The sequence below is a fragment of the Salmo salar genome, chromosome 03 (assembly GCF_965601325.2).
Source record: "Salmo salar chromosome 03, fSalSal1, whole genome shotgun sequence".
Classification (NCBI taxonomy): domain Eukaryota; kingdom Metazoa; phylum Chordata; class Actinopteri; order Salmoniformes; family Salmonidae; genus Salmo; species Salmo salar.
In genome coordinates, this window is record NC_138293.1 from 67,723,475 (window position 1) to 67,751,303 (window position 27,829).

Consider the following 27,829-nt stretch of genomic DNA (forward strand, 5'->3'; position numbering starts at 1 on the left):
CTCTCCTGTCCCTCGCTAGCTCGCTATTAAAGATGCAAGTGTTTGTTCTTGGAAGTACGGAAGCTACTCAGTCTCCTCCGTTTCAAAAATAACGAATCTTAGGAGTCGATTCCTATTGGAATCAAATCTTGACACTTATAAATGGGAGTCGACAACGAGAGTCAACGTGCAAGACTCGAGGAATCAATTATTTTGGCGTTGACTCCACCACTACATCATCGTCCTTAACATTTGGAAAAATGGCAGAGAAAGGCAAGCGACAGCAGCGAAGTCCTGTATGGGAATACTTTGAGAAGTTAAATGAGAAGGAAATGCAAACTTTGCGAGGTGGAACTGAGGTACATTAATGGTAGTACAGGTGTAATGCTTAACCATCTGAAGGGGATGCACTGTGAAACCCAAACTGTTGCTGGCAGCAGCGCAGCTGCATTGTGAATTCGCATGGAATTTTATGAAAATGTCGTATTGTTTTAATGGAAAACCGATAAAATAAATGGCAGTTTAAACGTTAAGAAACATTTTCCATTTGTCACGTTCCTAATTCAGACGACACATGGCTACTTACCAGAAAATCAACATGAGATTGCAGAAACTGATTGCTGTTAGCAACTTGAGGTCCCTCTAAAATGACATTCTCCTATCAGCTTTACTGTTGCTCACTGGATCAGGGCCCAAATCCCTGCCACCTTGATCCTCCCCAGAGCTCATTCAAAAACCAAACACAGGAAACAGTGCCATGACCGGTACTGTACATTCTACCGCTCTTCGTTTCCCCTCCCATTTCCCTGGACTCTGCACCCGCAGCTGATTTATTGTTTGAGGTTCCCGCAGAATAACAGTAGAGGGCCATGTGTTGTTCCAGTGTGGTCCTCAAGCCTGTGGGCTCTCATTCACCACCTAGTGGCTTCAAAGGTGGAAGTGTGAAACCCGATGACACGATGAGGAGAAGGCTGAAGATCAATCTGTTCAGGCTCTTTTCTGCCTTCGTCTCCTCTAAAAAATATTGAGCATTAAATCCAGTGTGGTACGGTAATGTGTTTCGCTTCAGCTGTTGTTAGTACAATGGAAATGTCAGCATTCTTCAGAGCCGTCATCAAAAAGACCATAAATATCTGAAAAGATGCAGTAGAACGTCCTCTAATTAGATGAAGCAAGTTTTATTTAGACACTTCCTTACTGCTATTGTTGTCATCCCTTTGTGCCAGCATCACTTTGGTTAATTGACAACCTTGTTTTTATGATGGTCCTCAGCAATGCAGATCAAACTGAAACTTTGCACGCCCATGTTATACAGCGGCTGTAGCTGGGCTGGACGCAGGAATGCAATTATGTGAAATGCACAAAAATCAAAAGGGTAGAGAAGTGAGATGTGGAGCTCTTTGAAACCTAACGGAACAAGCACACTCAGTTATTTTTGAAGAAGTAAACCCTTTGATCGCATGCTCTCCATTAATCCTGCACAACTCTGTGTGCTCTAGTCTACAGAGACAACACCAACAGTCCCCCACCTAGTTGGGGAGCCCTCTACTGTAGAATAGTTGATGCAAGTTGAGGCCTCTCTGCCATCATATCTCCCCGCAAAGATGTGTATAGTCACTGCTACAGTGAGGTTATGATGAGATTTAAATTACATTCTAGTGTAAACGTCAGTACATTGATTCTGTATTCAATGGTATTTACCTTGGGATAACGATAAGATGACTTCATCATCCGTGTTTGGTTGTGTGCACAAGTCAAAGATGCCAGATAAAGGGAAGAGGCAGCATTACCCCCATTTGAACAATACCTGAACCTTTGTACTGAAGTGTCTGTACACCCCATTCACTGCATAGAAACAGAATAACCCATCAGCTCAAAAAGCAAACAGTGTCATGTTGCGACATGCGAGACCCTCCAAAGGGAACAGATCGTACGACACACCACAGTGCCTCCTCGGCGTAACAATGACCCGCCGTTTCATGGGGCGAGAGGTCAACAGTGACATCTTGTTTTCAGAGCTCAAAAAGGCCCCCACTGGAGAGAGAAATGAATGGTGCCAGGCTGTTGTCATGGGGATCTCTGATATCACAACCCGACACACGGCCTTGACCCGCTCTGCCTCTACTTACAGCACACTGTGGAGGCTGTCCTTTGTTACTTCCTTTATCCTGAACTACTCCTCTCTGTTGTAACACTAAACCATTTACTGTTTGGATTTCCTTCACAATGAACTAATTTAACACCAAGATGGTGGAGGTAATTTATTTTCATAACTTGTATTTATAATGAACATATTCTTATAGAGGAATGAGAGGAGAGAAGAGGAGCGTAAGTATATTAAGTTGATTTAATGCTGGTTCTCCTTCTTGGCTTTCTATCAAGCCTCCTGTAAAGCTTCATACTCTAGCTGCATTACCTCCTCCCCCTCTTTAATGTTATGAGCCGGTGCTTCTCTCTCGGCCTGTTGAAAAACAAACAACTTGAGATTGCTGTAACACTCCTGTTGTACTCCCTATGTTCTGCCGTGGGAAGTGGATTGGCAGTGTGAGACGGTCATGCTGAGATAGCAGCTGGTTACTGCAACACACTCTGACTCTCTCCCCCACTGCTGTCAGTCTCTCTGAATCACTCGGCTATGCTTGTGTGGTACAGTTTTGGGACAGGTAAGCTATCTAACTATATAGCCTAACTAGCTAGCTATCTGTTTAGGAAATGTGATTTAAAAGGGAGTACTGCACTGACCACTACAAGTGCATAGATAGTCAAAGAAAAATGCAATGTTGTGATGCAGGCAGCATACTGGTATGATCATTTCTTGTTTTATTTTCAGAGTCCCTGGGATCCAGCTAGTCACAGGATAATTTAGCTTAGTTTATGTTTAACTGAAGCAACAGTATGTAGCACTCAACCACAAAAATAGGCTTTCAGGGCTCATCTCCACGAGGAAAATCACATGGCTTAAAACTTCCTCTTCAACCAGGGAGGACCCATTCATTTTGATAATATCATATATATTCACATTAGTCCCTGATCCATGATAGCGGATTATCATAAATGCTTCTCAGCTCTTGTAGACCGATAAACACAACAATCCACCACAGTCTGTTATAGAAGTCAGATTTGAGACTGGAGTATAAAGGTCTTATTCATTGCCTTATTCATTGCCTCCCAACTCTGAGATAAGAGTTTCGGAAAATGGAATCCTTGAGCTGAAACTAATTTTCTCTCTTGAGCAATTGCAGCATTGAAACCAAAAGCTTTCATCCCATCGATTAGAGGTGATTGTTAGTCACCACTAATGTGCCCTGTACAAATGTGGTGTTGTCAGAGATGTAGCCTACTCTGATGGGAGGAAGCAAATGTGTGTGCACTTCACAGCACACTGGCTTGGTGCGGACTCCCTTTGCTTCTTCTTATTAGTTTTGGATATACTAGTCTCCTCAGAAACTGGAAAGAATCATATTTTTTGGTTAGGACATTCTGAGAGTTCAGCATCAAGTCATCCAGCGCACTCAAAGAAAACGGGGCAGGACTGCAACTTTTTAAAGGGAGAGATGGGGGATCCTGTCTCAGGGTTGTAAACCTTCTCTATGTATGACATGTTTTATACCCCGTTCAAAAATGATTACTATTCTCCAAAACCAAAGCCTTACTGAAAAACGTACTGAAGTGAGTCTGATGTGAACTCATTGTGCAATACCATCCATTCCATTACTTTAGTTTACTTCAAAGTCCCTGCGGTTCTGCAGGAGTCCCTGCCCTCACTCGGTCAAGTTTAAAGCTTGTTTTCTCTTCCCTCACCTGTCGAGTGCAGTGGAGCTCGCTATGCTTGACTGGCAGGCAGGTAATGATCGGCGAGCCAGTAAGCCAACTGTTAAAACCAGGCAGTGGTATCGACCGCTAGCTCTCCATGGGGGGAGAGATAGGTGATGTCAGGCAAAGCATTGTCTGGCCCTCAGCTAGCCTCTAAAGCGCTTTCCTATTAGTGTGAGAGGAACAGAGAATTCCATAATCGGGTATAGAGTGGGAAAGATGTGAAGTGAGTTAAGCCTAATCTAAAAGGCTGTGTGAGGGGAAAATCTACCCCCCCCCCGTCCCCGTCCCTCTGGGCAGGGTCTCCAGAATGCTAAAGAGGTGCAGCGGCGCGACTGAAATGGGCATCTGAGCGGTTGGCAGTGTGCGTGGCAGCTTAGGGATGGAGCCTATGTAGGTTTAGCCCCCATCCCTCCCACCACCCTCCTTCTGCTTGTCCGTTAAAGTGGGGGATTTTACCACAGCGTTGGATGGGTTGTTTTTGTTTCTTTATGTTGTGGGAGTCTGGAACTAGGGGTGATTTTGCTGCTGAAACTTTTTTTTTTATATCTGATTATCTTTTAGGTAAACATGTTAGTAGTGTATGTTGAGCATATGTGATGTCCCTTGATTATCATTTGAAAATGGTTGCAGGTGGACAGATAATGCCCTACAACTATCTGATGGTTTTGCCGTGGCCTTTGTGATGACGTAAAGGAGCAGATACGTTGAAAAACCAACAATGACTAACGTTAATGACTGCCTAAACGGACAGTTCCGATGGGCCTCTGAGCGTGATTAGTGGATGTTGATGTTGTAGTAGTAGTACTGTACTCCTCCCCCTCCCTTCACTTTTCACACCCATATCAGCCCTGTTTTGTGGCAGGAGCAAATCCTAAAGAATAACAGTAGCAATTTCACTATGGAGCAGCGGTGAAAGCACAGTCAGCCCGGTCTAATGCCGTTGGTGCTACTGCGGCACACAAGTAAGCCTCTGAGCAGGCCAGGCCATGCAGCACTGGAAAGATAAACCCTGCCCAGTTCCAGTTCTAGGGCAGTCTTAGACAATTCTTTCAGCTCCAAGGATGCTCTGTGCCCCTCCGCATGGGCTGTGTGGATGGGTTGTTGTCTGAGTGAACACACAATAGCGTTGAAGGTTCAGCCTCCAATCGCCATTTTCTAGAACATATGCCTAGCATCTGTGATCAGGCCTCCAAGGGGAGGGAAGGAGGGGCTGCTGATAGCATGTTGCTGAGCTTTCAGGGAAGATGCTTCCTTCTGTACCGCAAACAGACACATAAACACATCTATGTGTTCAAGCTACCACACAACCAAGCAGGCTGGTTATGGTCTTGGATTGCTACTCTCCTTGCATGTAAATTACCAGTCCTCATTTTCACTCGCCCAAATGCATCACTGTTAACTTTTCACTTGTTGGGACAGATTGTCAAACTAGCCCCTTTTCTTCTCTTCTCAGATGCTATGCCATTTGGATAAGGTCACCCCACGTCCTAATCTGTATTCAGCATCAGCTCTCATTTCTTGTCCCTGTAGCCTTGTCGACGACGGTGCCCGTCTCTGACAGGCCCTGATGCCGAGCCTGTTTTTCTGCTGACGCTGTTAGCGTAAGCTGCGAAGCTGCTGTGTAAGGTCATGGTGGAGGGCTGCGCCACCACGCTGCGGCTCATTAATTACACAGTACCACGCTCCAGTGGGCCCCCTTTTCCTTCCCCACATGAAGAGCACAACGGCAAGAGGAGAGAAAAGGCAACACATACGGCATAGACTTGGCTAGGAGGACCATGACATCACATGGCAGTTGACTTAAAGCCTAGAAGGCGCTTCGAGGTGTGCTTGTCCTGTAGGGCACCAGATAGTGTTCTTGTAACGGGAGGATTGTGTGAAAGTGCTTCTGAATGACTTCAAGCAGTGTGCTTCTTTTGGAGTGTGCCAAGGAATTTGCCTCCTTTCTCCCCACTCTTCCCCTGTGAAATAGGGAAGCAGGGCTGGGTCATTGGATTGTTGTATGAGAAAAATGGTTTGATTTACTACAAAAATGTGTAGATTCCCTCTCCACCTACCACCCACCAACCCATCTGTTTTGTATTTGCTGGGCTTCTGCCAGAATCAGGCCTGACTAATACCTTGACCAGCGTGCCGCTAAAGGCACTAGGCTATTGTAATGTACATAATATACAGGGGTTCAGACATGGGCCTACGGTTAAGTAGACTGACAAATGACTCAGTAAATGTACAATGCAAATTACATTTAAAGTAATGAAATCACACACACGTGTGTAATTAATATATATATATATATCACACTACAGTATGTACTTCCTATTAGCTTTGCTCGTTCAATTGAACATGTGTAGAGAAAGAAAAAGTTTACTCATTGTGAGTTCCCTCCTATACCTGGCACCTGCTAGAACTGACACTTCCCGGCGGTGATTGAAGATGTAGCTCTGCCCGTCGAGAGAGAAGCGTTAAAGGAAGTCTGTTCGGCTCAGAATGGCTGCCTTTGTTTAAGCCAGCCACCCTCGCTGTGCTTTAAGTCCGATCTGGCTCGCTGTGTGGGTTGTTTTTTTAGATACCGAGAGAGAGTGAACCAGAGGAGCTCTGGATTGTATCGAACAGATTAAAGGAGTGAAAGTGAAGGAAGCTGTTGGTTTTTATTTCTTCTGCCACGTCACGCTGCTACAGTCATGGGGGTGGTGGTAAAGTAGAGGGGCGAAGCAGAGGCTTCCAGGAAATGGCACCAGGGAGAGCCGACTGTGGTCAGACCACGGCCACAGACCCCCTGTGGGAGAGAGAGAGAGACAAAGGGAGGGGGGTCTGAGTTACAGTTGGAATACACAGACATAGAGGGTACATGCACTGTTAGCAAACATGGAGAAAGAGTGCGGAATGGAGGATAAAAAGAAAGGAGATGAATAGACCGTGTCTAGAAGAAACTAGACACTAGAGATTGAAAAGAGGATTGACTGGAGTGAGAAACGGGCGGGGGGGGTATATGACGATTTGAAGAAAACATTGGAAAAGAGAGAGGCTACAGGTGGGGGTGGAGGGAGAAAATAACAGGATTGGGTAGGAGAGAGGAGGTCGGGGGAGCTTCACGCTGGCTCGTCTTTGTTGATGTTGTTTGGCATTGTGGGCTGCCAGAAGAAGCCACAGGGTCCAGTGTCTCGCTGAGTCATTCCCCAGCTTTAACATGGAACATCTGTTACTGTACAGTCCCCCCCCCCCCCCCAGCGTACAACACAAAAGCACCAAGGCAAACTGAAACTACAATCTCCCTGGAACAGAGTCCTCTCCCTTTGCCTCTATGGCACTGACTGGCTGAGACCAGTTGAAAGAGTTTTTAAAGGTCTCTGGTTTTCCTCAAATATCAGGAACACTTCTGCTGCTAATTGCCTCAATTTGGTGTGAGCTCAGCTCAGGACTGGTTGTGTGTCGGATAGGCTTAGTCCATACAGCGTATACCAGGGTATTTTTCAATACTGTTTTCAATACCGTTAACTATTTCTTTAGAATGTTTTTCTTTTTATACATTTCAATATTTGTTGCTACTTTTTAAGTAAATACCTGCAGTTAACTTGTGCAGTACTTTAGGAAATAAGAAGATTGCGTTCTTCATTTCCCCTGTCACATCATTTTTCATTATGAAGCTTACCGGTAGTCCCCAGTCACATGGTGTTTGTTTACAAGCACACCTTGTGAGTCACTCACTGTTGTACAGCATTGCTCCAGGTGATCTAGTTACAATATGGAATTCACAACTAAATGTTTGCCAGCTAGATATCTTATAACTATTAAGTTAACTCGAATTTGCTGAATGCTCTGCAGTTGTGCATTTTGGTTTGCTAATTTAATAGCTTAGTTAGCTACAGTATCTAGTGGTTAGCTCCTTCCAAAATAAAGCTTTGCTTGGTAACAGCAGAGAATCCCCTCCTGTATCAAGAGCCTTGTGGTCTAATAGTTTGTTTTGTGCGTGCAGCAAACTGTGAGTAGCATTTTTGAGTTACTTGTATAGTTTAGGTCAAGAGACTGTATAAAATGTTAGCAATGCACTCGTTAGCATTCTTTATGGGATGTTACATGTACTTGTTAGCATTGCTAATCTTTTGGAGAACAGAAGTCTCAGTGTGGTTTGAAAACAGCGGCCCTTGTTCAGTGCCGGTATTACCAAAATATCCAGATATTGCGCAAGGTCAGTATGAAGGTATGACAATTTGGACACCGCCCAAGCCTAGTGTCGGCTCAAAAAGCTTCTTGTCTTCTGCCTCGACCTGGAGTAGGCGTGGTCGTAGTTCTCCATGTTTGACACCTTGTGTGAAAAATGTATGACATTAGTCAAACACGAGAGAATACCTGAAAAGTCAAAATGGCTAATCCAAACTTTCTAAAGATGAAGTTGAAGAGGATAAGTATGAGAGGGAACCACAGTCGGCTCTTTCTAAAAGCTGTAATGTGACCGAAGAAAGCAGAGGAGGATTTTAACAGCGTGGTACCAAAGATTCCCAAGACACTAAACGCGTGGGTCTACTCAAATCTTAGTAAAGGGATTGCTGTTCGAAGCTCAGGCGGCATTTTAGGCCTCGTCTATTTGCGTTGAGGAGAGCCAATGTTTCCACTCATTCCACAACTGTCTCTTTCTCCTGCTTAATTATCATGCAGCGTGGCAGCAAGAGAAAGGAAAGGCAGGCGGACACAATCTTTTTCTCTCTCTTTCCTTTTCTCTCTTGGTCTTTTTCTCATATACTCACACAAAAGCACCTGGATGCAAGCTAAAAAGAAGCTCAGAAACATACATATGCACTGATACTACTTTGCACATTACAAAGACACAAAGGAACATGATTTCAAAGCCTGTTGAACAAACTTACACCTATACGTTCACACACACACACACACACACACACACACACACACACACACACACCAGTAATTATCAGTCGTATGAACGTTGTATGACGTAGGTACTAAAATATTCCTCAAGTAATTCAGCGAAGCATGACAAATCTCATGAATGAAGAGTTATTATAACACACAGGAAGGAACAAAATCCCCCTACCAGGCTGCTAATGTTATATTCACCTTTTCCCAATAGAGACTACGAAAATGACATTAGTATGTATAAGAGGATGAATAATTTACCTGTGAGAAATTGCTGTTGTTGTTAAGTACCTGAATTCTGTAAAACCATTTACTAGGTGACAGAATAGTACAATTACCTTCTGTACCGTTGTGGTGTTCTGTGGTGATCTTTTTGGAATTTGCAATGTCTTTACCTCATCTGCCCATGGCGCTATCCCACCACTTGCAATTTAAATAAAATCAAATGTTATTGGTCACATACACATGGTTAGCAGATGTTATTGCGAGTGTAGCGAAATGCTTGTGCTTCTAGTTCCGACAGAGCAGCATTATCTAATAAGTAATCAAACAATTCCACAACAACTACCTAATACACACAAATCTAAGTAAAGGAATGGAATCAGAATATATACATATAAATATATGGATGAGCAATGACTGAGCAGCATAGGCAAGATGCAATAGATGGTATAAAATACAGTGTATACATATGAGATGAGTAATGCAAGATATGTAAACATTATTAAAGTGACTAGTGATCCATTTATTAAAGTGGCCAATGATTTCAAGTCTGTATGTAGGCAGCAGCGCCTCTGTGTTAGTGGTGGCTATTTAACAGTCTGATGGCCTTGAGATGGAAGCTATTTTTCAGTCTCTCGGTCCCAGCTTTAGATGCCAAGTGAATACCGCTGACAACAAATAATAACCAACATCAGTAAATATAGCCTACATTACATTAAAAACACTCCCTTTTTCTTCTGCAGATTTCCCTATAGCCGCTGCAGACCGGTGCAGTCATGTTCAGGAACAGCTTGAAGATGCTGCTTGGCGGCAAGTCCAACCGCAAAAATCGCAACAGTGGTAAGTCAGTCTGACCAGTGTTGTGTATGTGGTGTGTCTGTCTGTATGTGTGTAAAACTTGCTCACCCACAGTTTAACTATGTGCTTCAATAATACAACATATGACTTACTGTGGTTATCGCCTGCTATTGAAGTCACTGAGATCTACCAGTGATGTCTCTCTTTGCCACTATGAACCAAGTCATTAACTTAAGCACTTATACTTGCCTCCTTTCACAAGTTGGCATCTGCCTAGCTTTTTTTACGTTGATAAAACGTGACTTGCGGTACACGAGGCATTGCGTTGCTGCTGAGTTCAGAGCGAGATACCTGTGACTACACAGCCATGGCACCCTCTCCAGGGACTTGAAGTGGAGCGTGCCACACGATCAGTAGAGACGTGTCAAGCTTGGTAAAGTACGTCTTTGGGATGCAACTGGTTAGGTTCACATCTTTAAAACTCGGTGCAGAGTCAGCTATACAGTACACCCCAAACACTCTCTTTTACTCAAGTTACTCATCTCCTGGAAACGAAGGTTTGAGGTCATTCACAAAGGGTTTCAGTCCCCATGAAACTGGAGACGGATTGTTTCCCATCATTAGTTCCTTTTAACTTGAAGAAACTTTATATGAATGTAAGTTACACAATTCTATTACTGCCCTTGTCTGACCAAGGAAATGTTTTGCAGCATGGTGAATATAGTTTTGCAGTTTCATTACAGTAGTTCCTACAGGCTCAAAATGTTAGCAACGTAAAAATTGGGGATGCACGATATATCGGTGAACATATCGGAATCGGACGATATTAGCTAAAGATGCCAACATCGCTATTGGCCCGACGTCTAGTTTAACATCTGTGCAAAACCGATGTCAAAGCTGACGTGCATACCTATATAACATAGGTACAGGATGTGATGATGTCACATAAAATGTTGTACTACACGTGCAACACAGCATTCCTAACCTAGCCCACAATGTCTGCTGTGTGGATCGAGCAGTCAACAATGTGAGCAGTCATTTGAAAGAGTAAGAAATTTCAGCGAGACAACTCAAAAGCGAAATCCATTAATGCCAAGATAATGGAATTCATTGCCCTTGACAATCAACCATTCTCTATCGTGGGTAATGTTGGCTGTCGCCGACTGGTCGAGCACCGGTACACACTACCAAGTGCGCTATTTTTCAGATGTTGCCCTACCAGAATTACACCGTAATAGCGTCACTGCTATTAGCTTCACGACTGACATTTGGACCAGCGATGTCAGCCCCATGATTATTATGAGTCTGACAGCACAGTGGGTCCACAAGGATTTCCTACTGAGGAAAGACCTATTGCCTGCTCATGATTGTGCGGTTTGTCATACCGCTGCTGCCATTTCAATGGCATTTGATAACATGTTTGAAACTTGGAAACATGAACACACTAGCTAGCTCCATTTAAACAACTGACTCAAGAAATACCCTCTGTCATGGCATTAAAACGCCTGCTCAACAAAACTTACGACACAGGCTTTGAACCAGCGATTCGGTGGCATTCTCTCTTTACTGTGTTGCCACCATGCTCAATGCTATGTACATGGACCGCTACTTCGATGCAGACAAGAAACAGGGTTTACGTGAAATGTTACATACACAGCTGGACAAGATGGAAATGGACACAGTGACAGTGCGCACCGAGGAAGAGAGGCCACGGACAGCTGAAACTTCACTGCTTGACATGTATGATGAAATCCTGGTTGAGAGTGAAACCACGGAACAAATGAACAACAAAACAGCACAGCAAGTAAGTGAAATAAATAGGTTTTGATTATGTTTTACTGGTAATGGGGACATGAGTAAATGCCAACAAAATACATTTTGTGTGTGTGTGTGTGTGTAACCTTTATTTAACTATGCAAGTCAGTTAAGAACACATTTTTATTTACAATGACGGCCTACCTCGGACGACGCTGGGCCAATTGTGCGCCGCACTATGGGACTCCCAATCACGGCCGGATGTGATACAGCCTGAATTCGAACCAGGGACTGTAGTGACGCCTCTTGCACTGCGATGCAGTGCCTTAGACCGCTGTGTCCATGTGTGTGTGTTAACTATTTAACTGTACTAGAATGCTTAAAAGGCATCACTTGTAAAATGTGCTACATTGTGCTCTAGGTTGGACAATACTGTCAATGGCTTGAGGAACTAAAGTTGTACCACCATTGGACTTTTGAACTATTTTATCATCAACTGAGTTGCTTTTCCTCAAGACTCGAGATTCACTGGTGTACATTTCTGCTACAGTGTAGCTGTAGGCTCATAAAAAAATGACCTGAGAGAATCTGAGCCAACCAAACACACAGTAACACAGTTTTTTAAACCATGCCACAGTGTCAAGAGACCCTCTGTTCCACACAAGCCCACACTGTGTCCACTCTTGACTGAAAGGTCGCTAATAGCCACCATTTGAAGGGCCAGAAAGGTTTTCAAGGCAGGGGTCGAGCCAGCGATAGTACCTCACATTTAATTCAGTGTCCCTGTAAGTTGTTGAAGTTGCTAATAGCAAAGGCTGTCTTCGTGGCAACGTGCAGCCTCAGTCATGACTGTGTTCTGCACCTCAGTAGGGAGGTGTGGTAGATCTTGGCCACTACTCGTCGGGTGTATATGTTTTTCTTCCTAAAGCCAGCGCTGAGAGGAAAGTGTCCGGCTCTACGCTATGTTTACCCTCAGAACAGTGCCACCCCAGTGTGTTCAGAGCTCCTCCGTTCCAGCCAAACAGAATGAGAAACGTGATTCAGCAAACGGGCTAGTCCATTTAGAGCGGCAAGTGTAGTCCAGGCTCTAAATCTGAAGCAATGATTTTCATGTTTCATAACCTCTCCCTTTATCCAGGGTAGTTATGGTAATTGAGCTAAAAGCCTGTGGTATCTGTTTTACCGGAAAGCCATTTTGAATTTCCTCAGTTACTTGTCTTGTCAGACCACAGATAGTTATGAAAGGCCATAGAGGGCTAATTAGGGTAATACAAGGTTATTAGGGGTCACAAGATACTATGACTGTGTACCACAGAAGTCTCATGTTGAAGGGACTGAAAATGAACTCATTGGCCTTACTCTTGAGGCAGAAAGTACTTTTGGAATACTGTTGAAATAGAGAGAGATCGCGGATTCCAATTCAAACAGAAGAAGGTAATGCACTGTGGGAGATGGGCCATTGTGGTTTTGTCGTGGGCTGGCAGAGGGTAGCAGGCAGGGGGCGATGAGGTGGGGGGGACACAGAGCCAGAGGTGTTTGGGCTCTGTACCAAGCCTGGCGTTGATGAGGTGCACTCCTGTCTACTCATTTTCCCTCTTGAGCTGTTGGGGGCTCAATCATAGCCAGCTGTTGACCAGAATGCTGTACTGCTGCCAACATCGAAGAGAATTTAGAATACAAGATTGTTATGTGACACAGAATCTAACGTGACACCAAACTACCACAACAGTTGGTCTTGGTAAAGCAGACTTTTTTTCTCCACGGATGGTCTGTTTCAAATTTCCCTGGGATGCAGTTGCTGCTTTTCTCTTGTTGTTTATATAAAAGACCCCCCCACTAGTTCTGGCAAACCATTTATGACTAGCATTCTCTCTTCCCATGTCCTTGTAATTTTGTTAGTTTCAAAGACATATTTTTGTCCCTCAACGCAAATGAAAGGGAAAGGGGGATACCTAGTCAGTTGTACAACTGAATGCATTCAACTGATATGTCTTCTGCATTTAACCCAACCCCTCTGAATCAGAAAGGTGCGGGGGGCTACCTTAATCGACATCCACGTCATCAGCGGCCGGGGAACAGTGGGTTAACGGCCTTGCTCAGGGGCAGAAAGACAGATTTTTACATTGTCTGCTTGGTGATTCGATCCAGCAATATTTCGATATCCTCAGCATATGTTTGGCATAAATTAAATCCAAGCCACCAGCAACTTGCCAAGTAAACATGAATGATCTCGCGACACTGGAAAACACAAGATGTCACCTTGGGATTGATGGTTACTAGCCTCCAGATTCCTCAACCTCTTGGATAAGAATCAAAGCTGACGTTAGCGCCAGCCAACTGCAACACGGTGCGATATTGTGTGCAGAGCGAGGAAAAAACCGTAATCTCCCAACCCTGCACAGACTGCGGTAAACATTTAGAACATGTCATAACACGTGTAGATTGCAAGGCAGGGGTTTCCTGGAACAAGCCAAGGCAGTTTTGTATTCAATGGCTATTTCTACAGTGCTGTAGAGCTCAGTGTTCAAGTTAAGAGTCAGACAATTTTTTTCCCCCAAGAGTAACTGCCTCACCTCACCTACCCCTTCATAAGAGGTTCGGTCATCCACTATATACCACTACAGTTGAAGTCGGAAGTTTACATACACCTTAGCCAAATACATTTAAACTCAGTTTTTCACAATTCCTGACATTTAATACTAGTAAAAATTCTCTGTCTTAGGTCAGTTAAGATCACCACTTTATTTTAAGAATGTGAAATGTCAGAATAATAGTAGAGTGATTTCAGCTTTTATTTCTTTCATCACATTCCCAGTGGGTCAGAAGTTTACATACACTCAATTAGTTAGCATTCCCTTTAAATTGTTTAACTTTGGTCAAACGTTTCGGGTAGCCTTCCACAAGCTTCCCACAATAAGTTGTGAATTTTGGCCCATTCCTCTTGACAGAGCTGGTGTAACTGAGTCAGGTTTGTAGGCCTCCTTGCTCGCACACGCTTTTTAAATGTAAATTTTTTTAATATTTTTTTTTACATTTTAGTCATTTAGCAGACGCTCTTATCCAGAGCATACTTTTGTACCTGTTTTCTCCAGCATCTTCACAAGGTCCTTTGCTGTTGTTCTGGGATTGATTTGCACTTTTTGCACCAAAGATGAACATGGTACCTTCAGGCGTTTGGAAATTGCTCCCAAGGATGAACCAAACTTCTGGAGGTCTGGTTCATCCTTTTTTCTGAGGTCTTTTCTGATTTCTTTTGATTTTCCCATGATGCCAAGCAAAGAGGCACTGAGATTGAAGGTAGGCCTTGAAATACATACACAGCTACACCTCCAATTGACTCAAATTATGTCAATTAGCCTATCAGAAGCTTCTAAATCCATGACATCATTTTCTGGAATTTTTCAAGCTGTTTAAAGGCACAGTCAACTTAGTGTATGTAAACTTCTGACCCACTGGAACTGTGATACAGTGAATTATAAGTGAAATAATCTGTCTGTAAACAATTGTTGGAAAAATTACTTGTGTCATGCACAAAATAGATATCCTAACCGACTTGCCAAAACTATAGTTTGTTAACAAGAAATTTGTGGAGTGGTTGAAAAACGAGTTTTAATGACTCCAACCTAAGTGTATGTAAACTTCCTACTTCAACTGTATATACACATTCTGGTGGATGCTGATTCCTCTCCAAAATGCAGCATACGACTGCAGCACTGGGACACGCGGTGTGCTATGGCTAAGCAGCTTGTATGGATTCAGCCTTGAAAGCGGATGATGGAAAGGGACCAGGGGATGTGTGTGTCAGCTGCAGCAATCTGAGTTTGCTGGCTAATGCCGCTCAATGGCTCTGGTGACTGTCATTGCCAGCCAAGACCGTTGTGCCTGTCCCAGCACCGCCTGCTAATTGCAAGCTTTTTTTTGTCAGCAGCGTCAATGAAATCCAGTCAAATTTAGAGGCTCATGCAACCGAGACCAATCAGGCGCAGAGCAAGGAAGCTGTGCACATCGACAAAATTAGAGATTTTCACTGCAGCTGTGGGCCTTAGTTACTAGGCAGGCTGTCCCCTCCCATCATCCCCACCATGTTCATTCATTACTTCCTGTTTCGTGATGAGGTTATTTTCCGCAGAATTTAGTTTACCTCTTTAAATAGCACTTGTGGGAGTGATGGTGCTGAAGCCGGCAGCTTGTCAGGTATGATTTACAACCAAGACATGCAGCTCTATTAATTGTTTCTGTTATTGAGGAGGTGCACCATGTTAACATTGTCTGAATCAAACACATAATTTTTCATCCAACGTCGTATCCTCCTCTAAATGATTGTGCTAATTGAGTTGATTTTTGTAATTCAGTGCCCTCATGTTTGCCCACCAGAGGCTGTAGTAAGACCATGGGACAGTTTATTTTATTTATTTGCTCTGCCAAATCTCTGGCGCCAATGCGTTTATCTACCTCAGCACTCACTCTTATCAGTCCACACTCCTCCTTCCACTTCCCCTTCTCCCTCTCTCCACCTCCCTGATCTGCATCTCTCCATGGTTCTCTCTCTCCGTCTCCCTGCCCATGCCCGCTGACAGGCTCTGGCCCACTGCCCAGGTCCTGGGCGGAACGGCTGGCCCCCACCTACATTCCTCTATCCCTCCTACCTCCCACTATCCCACTCTACCTCCCCAGCCATAATCCCCCACCCCCCCCCCCCCCCCCCAGAGTCCCTGCTGCCTGTGGAGAGAAAGCATCCCTGGAGCGAGGCCAGGAAGATGGGGGCTACTGTGCGGCTCAGGCTCTGCCTGCAACACTACAGAGGGGCTCAGCTGTAAGACAACCTCACTACCCTTCCTCTTCTCCCATCCATCAGTCAGTCTCTCTCTGGGGAACCCTTCCTTCCACCTTTATGTGTAGAACCTTTAGATCCCTTGGAATGATGAGTGACAACGTAGAGGAGTATGGGGATTATAGGAGCTGAATGCTTCTCAAACACCAGGTGTTGCTTCAACACAGGGATCACCTTATGTAACTTGGCAGGTCATCATAGCTCACTCAAATCCCCAAAGGAACAAGCTACAGGAGAGGACATAGGAGTGCACTGCTCACTGCAGTCAGTCTACAACAGAGAGAAACTATATTGTAAAGGAATGGGTTTCGTGAGAGTCAGTGCCAGCTACATAAAATGGGAGGACTTAGTACAGGCCATTCCCCTGCTAACAATGCTCTCTCTGGGCAGTCTCCTCCCTGATACAATCTTGCACCAAAGAGCCTGCACCAGGAGTCTCCCCTTCTAAACCAGTCTAAACTCAGTTCAGTAGTAGACACAGACACTAGACTCTGGCATGGTACTCTGCACCAGGAGGCCCAGTGTGTGACTGATGTTACACCCAGCCCTCCATGTGACTGATACAGTCATTAGAGACCTCATCTCTCCTTCCTTTCCCCAGTCGAGGCTTTACACAGAGTCACGTGGCTCCGAGGCTGCAGACGATCTTGCCCAGTCTCGCTTAGCTCACTGGTTTATCAATGTCGTCAACCCTAACCTCCTCACACCCAGCCAGTAGCAAGGGGTTGTAAGCCCTCACAAAAATTGACCGAATGGTACCCCTGTAGATTTGTGTTTCATATCTGTCTCCATGATTCATGTATAGGTGATTCACACCTGTATAGTAGATTATTTAGTAGGTAAAGACCAGACAAGCTGCTGTTGTAAAAGTGTTATTCCCCTTCTCTATTGGTAAAGGTAGAAGTTGCCCTTAACCACAGATCTAGGATCAGATTAGGAGGATTCAGTCCTTTTGCTTGGCAGTTTACTTTACTGTTGTACTATTGACTCTGATGCCAACTACCTACCATTGTAATATTGTGGTCTGGTAGGATGCCTATAGTTTTCAGTAGGTTACGCATGCCCAGACTCCACAAGTAGCGTCTCAGTCTTGGTGTGGTGTTGATGCATTGCAGGTTTATAGGGTTGTTTACAGCACTACAAAGCTCCACCATCCGCTTGTGTGTGTGAACCTGTCCTCTTTGGAATTCAGCCCTTTGGGAAAGTGTCACCTCAGATCATCGGATGGAACTCTTCTTGGAGTTTACGGATGGATACGTATGCGATCCATATTCACTTTGTGCACATACACATGCTAAAACACGTTATCGCATGCGCGTGTGCACACACACAATCAAAGAGACACACACATACGGAAACTTTGTAAGCAAGGGAACTGTCATTTATACTCACATTACATGTATAAGGTTCACAGCAGACATACTCTGTGTGTGTGTTGATCACCATTGTGCCTGTACAGAAACAACCTCTCTAGTTCAGAGGAAGAGCAACCTGGAGAGGAAGGAAAGGCTTCCCATTTTAAAATAGCATTTTATCTCAACACCTCTGAATACCCGGAAATATGTTTTTTAACCTACTACCACTCCGTAGTTCAGTAGAACTGTATTTCTATTAGAAGTCAACCGATTATGATTTTTCAACGGCGACACCGATTATTGGAGGACCAAAAAAAGCAGATACCAATTAATCGTCTGTTGTTTTATATATATATATGTGTGTGTGTGTGGGGGTATATATATATATATATATATATATATATACACTGCTCAAAAAAATAAAGGGAACACTTAAACAACACAATGTAACTCCAAGTCAATCACACTTCTGTGAAATCAAACTGTCCACTTAGGAAGCAACACTGATTGACAATACATTTCACATGTTGTTGTGCAAATGGAATAGACAACAGGTGGAAATTATAGGCAATTAGCAAGACACCCCCAATAAAGGAGTGGTTCTGCAGGTAGTAACCATAGACCACTTCTCAGTTCCTATGCTTCCTGGCTGATGTTTTGGTCACTTTTGAATGCTGGCTGTGCTTTCACTCTAGTGGTAGCATGAGACGGAGTCTACAACCCACACAAGTGGCTCAGGTAGTGCAGCTCATCCAAGATGGCACATCAATGCGAGCTGTGGCAAGAAGGTTTGCTGTGTCTGTCAGTGTAGTGTCCAGAGCATGGAGGCGCTACCAGGAGACAGGCCAGTACATCAGGAGACGTGGAGGAGGCCGTAGGAGGGCAACAACCCAGCAGCAGGACCGCTACCTCCGCCTTTGTGCAAGGAGGAGCAGGAGGAGCACTGCCAGAGCCCTGCAAAATGACCTCCAGCAGGCCACAAATGTGCATGTGTCTGATCAAACGGTCAGAAACAGACTCCATGAGGGTGGTATGAGGGCCCGACGTCCACAGGTGGGGGTTGTGCTTACAGCCCAACACCGTGCAGGACGTTTGGAATTTGCCAGAGAACACCAAGATTGGCAAATTCGCCACTGGCGCCCTGTGCTCTTCACAGATGAAAGCAGGTTCACACTGAGCACATGTGACAGACGTGACAGTCTGGAGACACCGTGGAGAACGTTCTGCTGCCTGCAACATCCTCCAGCATGACCGGTTTGGCGGTGGGTCAGTCATGGTGTGGGGTGGCATTTCTTTGGGGGGCCGCACAGCCCTCCATGTGCACGCCAGAGGTAGCCTGACTGCCATTAGGTACCGAGATGAGATCCTCAGACCCCTTGTGAGACCATAAGCTGGTGCGGTTGGCCCTGGGTTCCTCCTAATGCAAGACAATGCTAGACCTCATGTGGCTGGAGTGTGTCAGCAGTTCCTGCAAGAGGAAGGCATTGATGCTATGGACTGGCCCGCCCGTTCCCCAGACCTGAATCCAATTGAGCACATCTGGGACATCATGTCTCACTCCATCCACCAACGCCACGTTGCAACACAGACTGTCTAGGAGTTGGTGGATGCTTTAGTCCAGGTCTGGGAGGAGATCCCTCAGGAGACTATCCGCCACCTCATCAGGAGCATGCCCAGGCGTTGTAGGGAGGTCATACAGGCACGTGGAGGCCACACACACTACTGAGCCTCATTTTGACTTGTTTTAAGGACATTACATCAAAGTTGGATCAGCCTGTAGTGTGGTTTTCCACTTTAATTTTGAGTGTGACTCCAAATCCAGACCTCCATGGGTTGATAAATTGGATTTCCATTCATTATTTTTGTGTGATTTTGTTGTCAGCACATTCAACTATGTAAAGAAAAAGTATTTAATAAGATTATTTCATTCATTTAGATCTAGGATGTGTTATTTTAGTGTTCCCTTTATTTTTTTGAGCAGTATATATATATACATACACACACACACACACACACACACACACACATATATCCTCTCTAGGGTCGGCGGGACGAAATCGTCCAACCTACGTAACAGCCAGTGGAATCCTGTGGCGCGTTATTGAAATACCTTAGAAATGCTATTACTTCAATTTCTCAAACATATGACTATTTTACACCATTTTAAAGACAAGACTCTCGTTAATCTAACCACACTGTCCGATTTCAAAAAGGCTTTACAACGAAAGCAAAACATTACATTATGTCAGCAGAGTACCCAGCCAGAAATAATCAGACACCCATTTTTCAAGCTAGCATATAATGTCACATAAATCCAAACCACAGCTAAATGCAGCACTAACCTTTGATGATCTTCATCAGATGACAACCCTAGGACATTATGTTATACATGCATGTTTTGTTCAATCAAGTTCATATTTATATCAAAAACCAGCTTTTTACATTAGCATGTGACGTTCAGAACTAGCATACCCCCCGCAAACATCCGGTGAATTTACTAAATTACTCACGATAAACGTTCACAAAAAACATAACAATTATTTTAAGAATTATAGATACAGAACTCCTCTATGCACTCGATATGTCCGATTTTAAAATAGCTTTTCGGTGAAAGCACATTTTGCAATATTCTCAGTAGATAGCCCAGCCATCACGGCTAGCCATTTAGACACCGACCAAGTTTAGCCCTGATCAAACTCCGATTTACTATTACAAAAGTTTCATTACCTTTGTTGTCTTCGTCAGAATGCACTCCCAGGACTGCTACTTCAATAACAATGTTGGTTTGGTCCAAAATAATCCATCGTTATATCCGAATAGCGGCGTTTTGTTCGTGCGTCCCAGACACTATCCGAAATGGTAAATCAGGGTCGCGAGCATGGCGCAATTCGTGACAAAAGATTTCTAAATATTCCATTACCGTACTTCGAAGCATGTCAACCGCTGTTTAAAATCCATTTTTATGCCATTTTTCTCATAAAAAAGTGATAATATTCCGACCGGGAATATCCTTTTAGGTAAACAGACAAAGGAAAAGAAAGCTTTCGGTCGACGCGGGCACGAGCCTGAGTCTCACAGTACTGTAACCAGCCACTACCCAAACGCACTACTTTGTTTCAGCCAGAGCCTGCAAAGCCACGATTCAGCATTTTGCCGCCTTCTGAGAGACCATGTGAGCCGTAGAAAGTGTCACGTAAGAGCAGAGATCCCCTGTAATTGATAGAGATAATCAACAAGGCCAAGAAATGGTCAGACAGGGTACTTCCTGTACAGAATCTTCTCAGGTTTTGGCCTGCCAAATGAGTTCTGTTATACTCACAGACACCATTCAAACAGTTTTAGAAACTTTGGAGTGTTTTCTATCCAAAGCTAATAATTATATGCATATTCTAGTTTCTGGGCAGGAGTACTAATCAGATTAAATCGGGTCCGTGAAAATACTGCCCCCTAGCCATAACAGGTTCAAGTTCCTTGCTCAGAACATATGAAAGCTGGTGGTTCAATATTCCCAGTTCTTCAATATTCCCAGTTAAGAAGTTTTAGGTTGTAGTTATTATAGGAATTATGACACGTCGACTATTTCTCTCTATACAATTTGTATTTCATATACCTTTGACTATTGGATGTTCTAATAGGTACTTTAGTATTGCCAGCCTAATATCAGGAGTTGATAGGCTTGAAGTCATAAACAGCGCTGTGAATCAAGCATTGCTAAGAGCTGCTGGCAAACACAGTAAAGTTTGAATGAATGCTTACGACCCTGCTGCTGCCTCCCACCGCTCAGTCAGACTGCTCTATCAAATCATGGACTTAATTATATAATAAACACAGTAATACGAGCCGAAATGATAATTTCGAAAAAACAAAACGTTTATTATTTCATTTAAATCCGTAACCGTTCCGTATTTTATCGAACGGGCGGTAACCCTAAGTCTGAATATTGCTGTTACATTGCACGACCTTCAATGTTATGTCATAATTATGTAAAATTCTGGCAAATTAGTTCGCAAGGAGCCAGGCGGCCCAAACTGTTGCATATACCCTGACTCTGCGTGGCACAATTTCTCTCGTTAATATTGCCTGCTAACATGAGTTTCTTTTAACTCAATTTGCAGGTTTTAAAATACATACTTCTGTGTATTGATTTTAAGAAGGGCATTGATGTTAATGGTTAGGTACATTCGTGCAACGGTTGTGCATTTTTCACAAATGTGCTTAAATCATCCCCCGTTTGGCGAAGTAGGCTGTGATTCGATGATAAATTAACAGGCACCGCATTGATAATATGCAACGCAGGACAAGCTAGTTAACCTAGTAATATCATCAACCATGTGTAGTTAACTAGTGATCATGTGAAGATTGATAGTTTTTTTATAAGATAAGTTTAATGCTAGCTAGCAACTTACCTTGGCTCCTTGCTGCACTCGCGTAACAGGTGGTCAGCCTGCCACACAGTTTCCTCGTGGGATGCAATGTAATCGGCCATAATCGGCGTCCAAAAATGCCGATTACCAATTATGAAAACTTGAAATCGGCCCTAATTAATCTGCCATGCCGATTTTAATCGGTCGACCTCTAATTCCTATTCACGGCTATTCTGAATGTGCCCTCACTTGGATTGAAGGTTGTGTTCTCAAACACCGTTCCCTCTGATGTGACGAGTTGTTTTGTGAATAATCATGTTTACTTGATTATGCTTGTGTGGGTGGGTCTATTTATGTATCGGAGTGGGCTTATATAAGTATGCATGGATCAAGTATGTGTCTGTACTATTGTCTATACAATTATTAGGATTTCTGTGTGTTTTGGGAGTGTGAGTGTGATGCTTTTATGTGGTTGTTCAAGGAGGACATTGCAGTCAGTGTGCTTTTTAGAGCTTCCGAGTGTTTTCTGTGTCGAGTGGGAGATGGAGGGCGAGTCCGCCCGCCTGCCTGTTCCTGTGTGTCTGTCCTTGTATGTGTTCCTGCGCGTGCGCCAATACCTGGCACTTGCTTTCAACACTGCAGAGCTCACTCTCTGTCTACAGCTCTCCATCTCTCTCTCTCTTACTCTTCTCCTCTTCCCTCTCCTTTTTTATCACTCATAATTTGTGTGCCTCTTGCCATATCTCTCTGCCATGTCCTTCAAGTAGTTTACCATGGTACAGGATTTTACTAGCTGGAGACGCAGCCCTTTTCTACTAACTAAGGTGAGACTGACTCAAGCTTTACCTGGCTAGGGTACTTGCATAGGAGGGTGGAATCTAGGGGTGGGGGGAGTCTAGGGGCCATAGAGAAGGGACAGGTAATTGTGGTCGGGTTCAGAGAAGTACGTGTTTACTGCTGAGACTGCTGGGATGACTGTCCTTTAGCTGCTCTGTGATGCACACACCTCTGAGTACTAGCTAGCTAGTCTAGCACTGCCCACTGGATGTCAATCAGGATGACTGCCAGTTCTGATCTTTTCGGTGTGGTTCTATGCTATGAAATTCTTCTCTCTCGGTTTCTGATTCTGCCTCATGTACTACTCTGGCTTTCTCTCTCCAGCCCATTATGCGCCTGCTCCCCCTCTCTCTCTGGTGTGACAGGTTATGGGCGGGGAAGGGGCTGGGGTGTGGAGAACATGGAGCCTCTCTCACACAGAGTTATGTGCGCTGCATGTATGATTTCTCTCTCTGGCAAGTCGCAGGCACAGGCAGCATAATGATGCGAAGTAGCCGTTTCCTTCCCTCCCTAGCAGCACAGGGCTCCTGCAGATAAAGGCAGAACACACACACACACACACACGTTACACATGTTATACACGTTACACATGTTACATACATACGCGTTACACACGCGCACGTGTTACACATGTTACACACGCACGTTACACACAGACACGTTACACATACATACGCGTTACACACATACGCGTTACACATGTTACACACATACGCGTTACACATGTTACACACACATGCGTTACATATGTTACATGCATACCTGTTACACATGTTACACACATACGCGTTACACACACACATTACACGCGTTACACGCACACACGTTACACACAGACGTGTTACACACGATACACACAGATGCGTTACACACATTACACACACACGTTACACACACACGTTACTCACACGCGTTACACACAGACCCATTACACGCGTTACACACACACACGCGTTACACACACATACACTCTCACACATACTGACTATACAAAGCATTAAGGACACCTGCTCTTTCCATGGCATAGACTGACCAGGTGAATCTAGGTGTAAGCTATGATCCCTTGGTCACTTGGAGGAGACAGATTAAAGAAGTATTTTTAAGCCTTGAGACATAAATTGTGTATGTGTGCCATTCATAGGGTGAAGGGGCAAGACACAAGATTGAAGTGCCTTTGAACAGGGTATGGTAGTAGGTGCCGGGCACACTGGTTTGTGTCAAGAACTGAAATGCTGCTGGGTTTTTCACACTCAACAGTTTCCCGTGTGTATCAAGAATGGTCCACCACCCAAAGGACATCCAGCCAACTTGACACAACTGTGGGAAGCATTGGGGTCAACATGGGCCAGCATCCCTGTGGAATGCTTTCAACACCTTGTAGAGTCCATGCCCTGACAAATTGAGGCTGTTCTGAGGGAAAAGGGTGAGGGGAGGGTGCAACTCAATATTAGAAAGGTACACAATTACTGTCTGACACGCATCCAATCACGTACACACACTCATCCCATCAACAAGCATTATTTTTCTCTCTATTACACAGAAACACATTCACTCACACACACCCCTCACCCTCCCATGCACAGTCACACACACTCATTCTTACCCATATTCCCCCTCTCCTTTTCTGCCTCTCCCCTCTAAACACACACACACATCCCTCCACTGTCAGTATCTCTCGCCCACTCTGGGTTTGAGAGAGGGAGAGAGGACAGTGGGATCAGGTTGCTCTGCCTGTGAAGTTTCTCTGCTGCTCTTCTTATTCTGCTTTAACTCTGCTCTAATGCCTAGCAGCAGGGAAGCACTGATGGCTTCTGAATAGAGAGGAAATGACTTGCTTTAAAATCCTCACATCATTAACCACCCAGAGAGAAAATACAGCTAATGGTATTGTTCTCTTCTGGCCAATCCATAGCCCAGTATGAGTGTGTAGAGTATGTGGTTAATGAGTATAGTGGGTGGCTGGTGAAGGTGGGCATGGTTGAGTGTTTGCTGGGGGCGGCTGGTTAGATAAGTGCCCACCACACAGTACAGTGGCTCAGCAGAAACATTACATTCCCAAACTGTTCTTGCACTTGCACTCCCACAACATTTCTGTGTGATTCCTCACGAAACCCAGACAAAAAAAGACCATGATTTGGGGGATTTTCATGAAATGTAAGCCATAGGATAGTGCTTTGGGGGAAAGATTGTTGACATACACTACCGTTCAAAAGTTTGGGGACATTTCTAAGTGACCTTGTTTTTGAAAGAAAAGCCATTTTTTTGTCCATTAAAATAACATCAAATTGATCAGAAATACAGTGTAGACATTGTTAATGTTGTAAGTGACTATTGTAGCTGGAAACGGCTGATTTTTAATATCTACATACGCGTACAGAGGCTCATTATCAGCAACCATCACTCCTGTGTTTCAATGGCACGTTGTGTTAGCTAATCCAAGTTTATAATTTTAAAGGACTAATTGATAATTACAAAACCCTTTTGCAATTATGTTAGCACAGCTGAAAACTGTTCTGATTAAAGAAGCAATAAAACTGTCCTTCTTTAGACTAGTTGAGTATCTGGATCATCATTATTTGTGGGTTCGTTTACAGGCCCAAAATGGCCAGAAACAAAGAACTTTCTTCTGAAACTAGTCAGTCTATTCTTGTTCTGAGAAATGAAGGCTATTCCATGCGAGAAATTGACAAGAAACTGAAGATCTCGTACAACGCTGTGTACAACTCCCTTCACAGAACAGCGCAAACTGGCTCTAGCCAGAAAAAGCCATATCTCAGACTGGCCAATAAAAAGAAAAGATTAAGATGGGCAAAATAACACAGACGCTGGACAGAGGAAGATTGGGGGAAAAAAGTGTTATAGACAGACAAATCTAAGTTTCAGGTGTTCGGATCACAAAGAAGAACATTCGTGAGATGCAGAAAAAAATGAAAAGATGCTGGAGGAGTGCTTGACGCCATCTGTCAAGCGTGGTGGAGGCAATGTGATGGTCTGGGGGTGCTTTGGTGGTGGTAAAGTGGGAGATTTGTCCAGGGTAAAAGGGATCTGGAAGAAGGAAGGCTATCACTCCATTTTGCAACGCCATGCCATCCCCTGTGGACGGTACTTAATTGGAGCCAATTTCCTCCTACAGCAGGACAATGACCCAAAGCACAGCTCCAAACTATTTAGGGAAGAAGCAGTCAGCTGGTATTCTGTCTATAGTGGAGTGGCCAGCACAGTCACCGGATCACAACCCTATTGAGTTGTGGGAGCAGCTTGACCGTATGGTACGTAAGAAGTGCCCATCAAGCCAATCCAAGTTGTGGGAGGTGCTTCAGGAAGCATGGGGTGAAATCTCTTCAGATTACCTCAACAAATTGACAACTAGAATGCCAAAGGTCTGCAAGGCTGTAATTGCTACAACTAGAGGATTATTTGACGAAAGCAAAGTTTGAAGGACACAATTATTATTTCAATTAAAAATCATTATATCCTTATCAATGTCTTTCCTATTCATTTTGCAACTCATTTCATGTATGTTTTCATAAAAAAACAAGTACATTTCTAAGTGACCCCAAACTTTTGAACGGTAGAGTATATTTGACATAATTGAGACATTGATCAAAGTTGACATATTTATGACATTTTAAGGCCTTACCCAGACTCCATAGTGTTTCATCTGTAGTCGCTACAAAGCAAACATTGGTGTCATATGAAGCGTTACCGCTTGCTCTGTGATATGTGTAGTATTTTGATTTCAACATTTGTTTGCTATATATTGTTAAACATAATATATTCTAACCGGCTTTTCAAAGTTCCAGAGTGGGATCTCTCCTACTTTTAGAGTTAGGATCCAATATGTAAGCTTTACCAACAGAGTGAATATGAAAATTGATTCTGCTGGTGATTTACTGGATGTGCAATGATACAAGTAAGAGGGCTGGATTGGTTACCTTGCCTACTGTGGCAATGTCTCTGTATTAAATGGGCCATAACTTAGAACTAGCAGAGAGCATATTATGTCTGGGTTTTGTGAGGAGTTATCTTCTGTTACACTATGATACTGTCTCCATGTCCCTTATCATCTGGATGATAATGTTGTCACAACTTTGCTTTAATGTTCTCACATTGTTTCTCTAGGGTCCCGCTAACTCCATATATGTAACATCATGGTACACAAGGTCACTGACTCGCTTCTCCTCCTTTTCTTTCCCCTCTTCTCCTCCAATTAGTGAATTCTGCCAACGCTGCTGGATTTATGGGCTTTATCATGCAACGCCTGCCGCTGAGCACAGCAGGATCCACACAGCTGTGGATCCACACAGCCTCTCACAGCATTCATCAGCTTCTTACCACCCCTGTTTACAGCAGTACAGGCTAATGAAGCTCTATGAAGCTTAAATGTCTCCCAATGTCATCCTTTGATGCACAGGATTGCTCCCCCTGTCATTAAGCCATGGTTTCATCGATGCTCCCATCAACATGTTGTAGTGTCCATTGAGGAAACCATCTGATGACACTGCCTGATGCCATCGTCTACACCTCAGCCGTTAGCTTTAGCCTGTTGCTAACAGACGCCTTCGATTTCAACTGAATGTCAGGTTACTTCCCTCTCAGTGTATTTTTAGGAACAGGTCAGGTCATTGGGAAAACCTCTGGGCCCTATTATAACCTTGTCGTTTTCATTGAAGTGGGATAAACAGTGCTCTGCTAGCAAAGCCTAGCTTGTAGCAGACGCCACCAGATGAACTTTAGCATGCTTTGTTTGGAGAGCGAGAGAGAGAGCCCAGTGGAGCACTTGATGAGAGACAGACGGACAGAGAAGAGGAACAAAACAAAACCGATAGAAAACAGGAGTGGAGGAGTGGTGGCTCACAGCCCGGGGTTTTGTCTTGTCTCCTCTCCTGTATTTTCTCCTCCTCTCGCTGGCTAACCCACTCCCTCATGCTCTCGCTCACACACAGCCAGAAAGCTGAATTGTTCAACAGTGCAAGACTACACCCAAGCATTGCTTCTTT

The 27,829-nt window shown here is 44.0% G+C and overlaps 1 protein-coding gene across 1 annotated transcript in view; it reads left to right on the forward strand.

Annotated features, from left to right (window-relative positions):
* The window catches only part of LOC106601254 (protein TANC2), a 149,380-nt gene that overhangs the window by 62,842 nt on the left and 58,709 nt on the right, over positions 1 to 27,829 (forward strand). The window contains exon 3 of the mRNA XM_045715128.2: positions 9,633 to 9,729. Within this exon, the coding sequence (XP_045571084.2) occupies positions 9,666 to 9,729 (64 nt within the window). The 5' untranslated portion in view covers positions 9,633 to 9,665. The remainder of the gene's footprint in view (positions 1 to 9,632; positions 9,730 to 27,829) is intronic.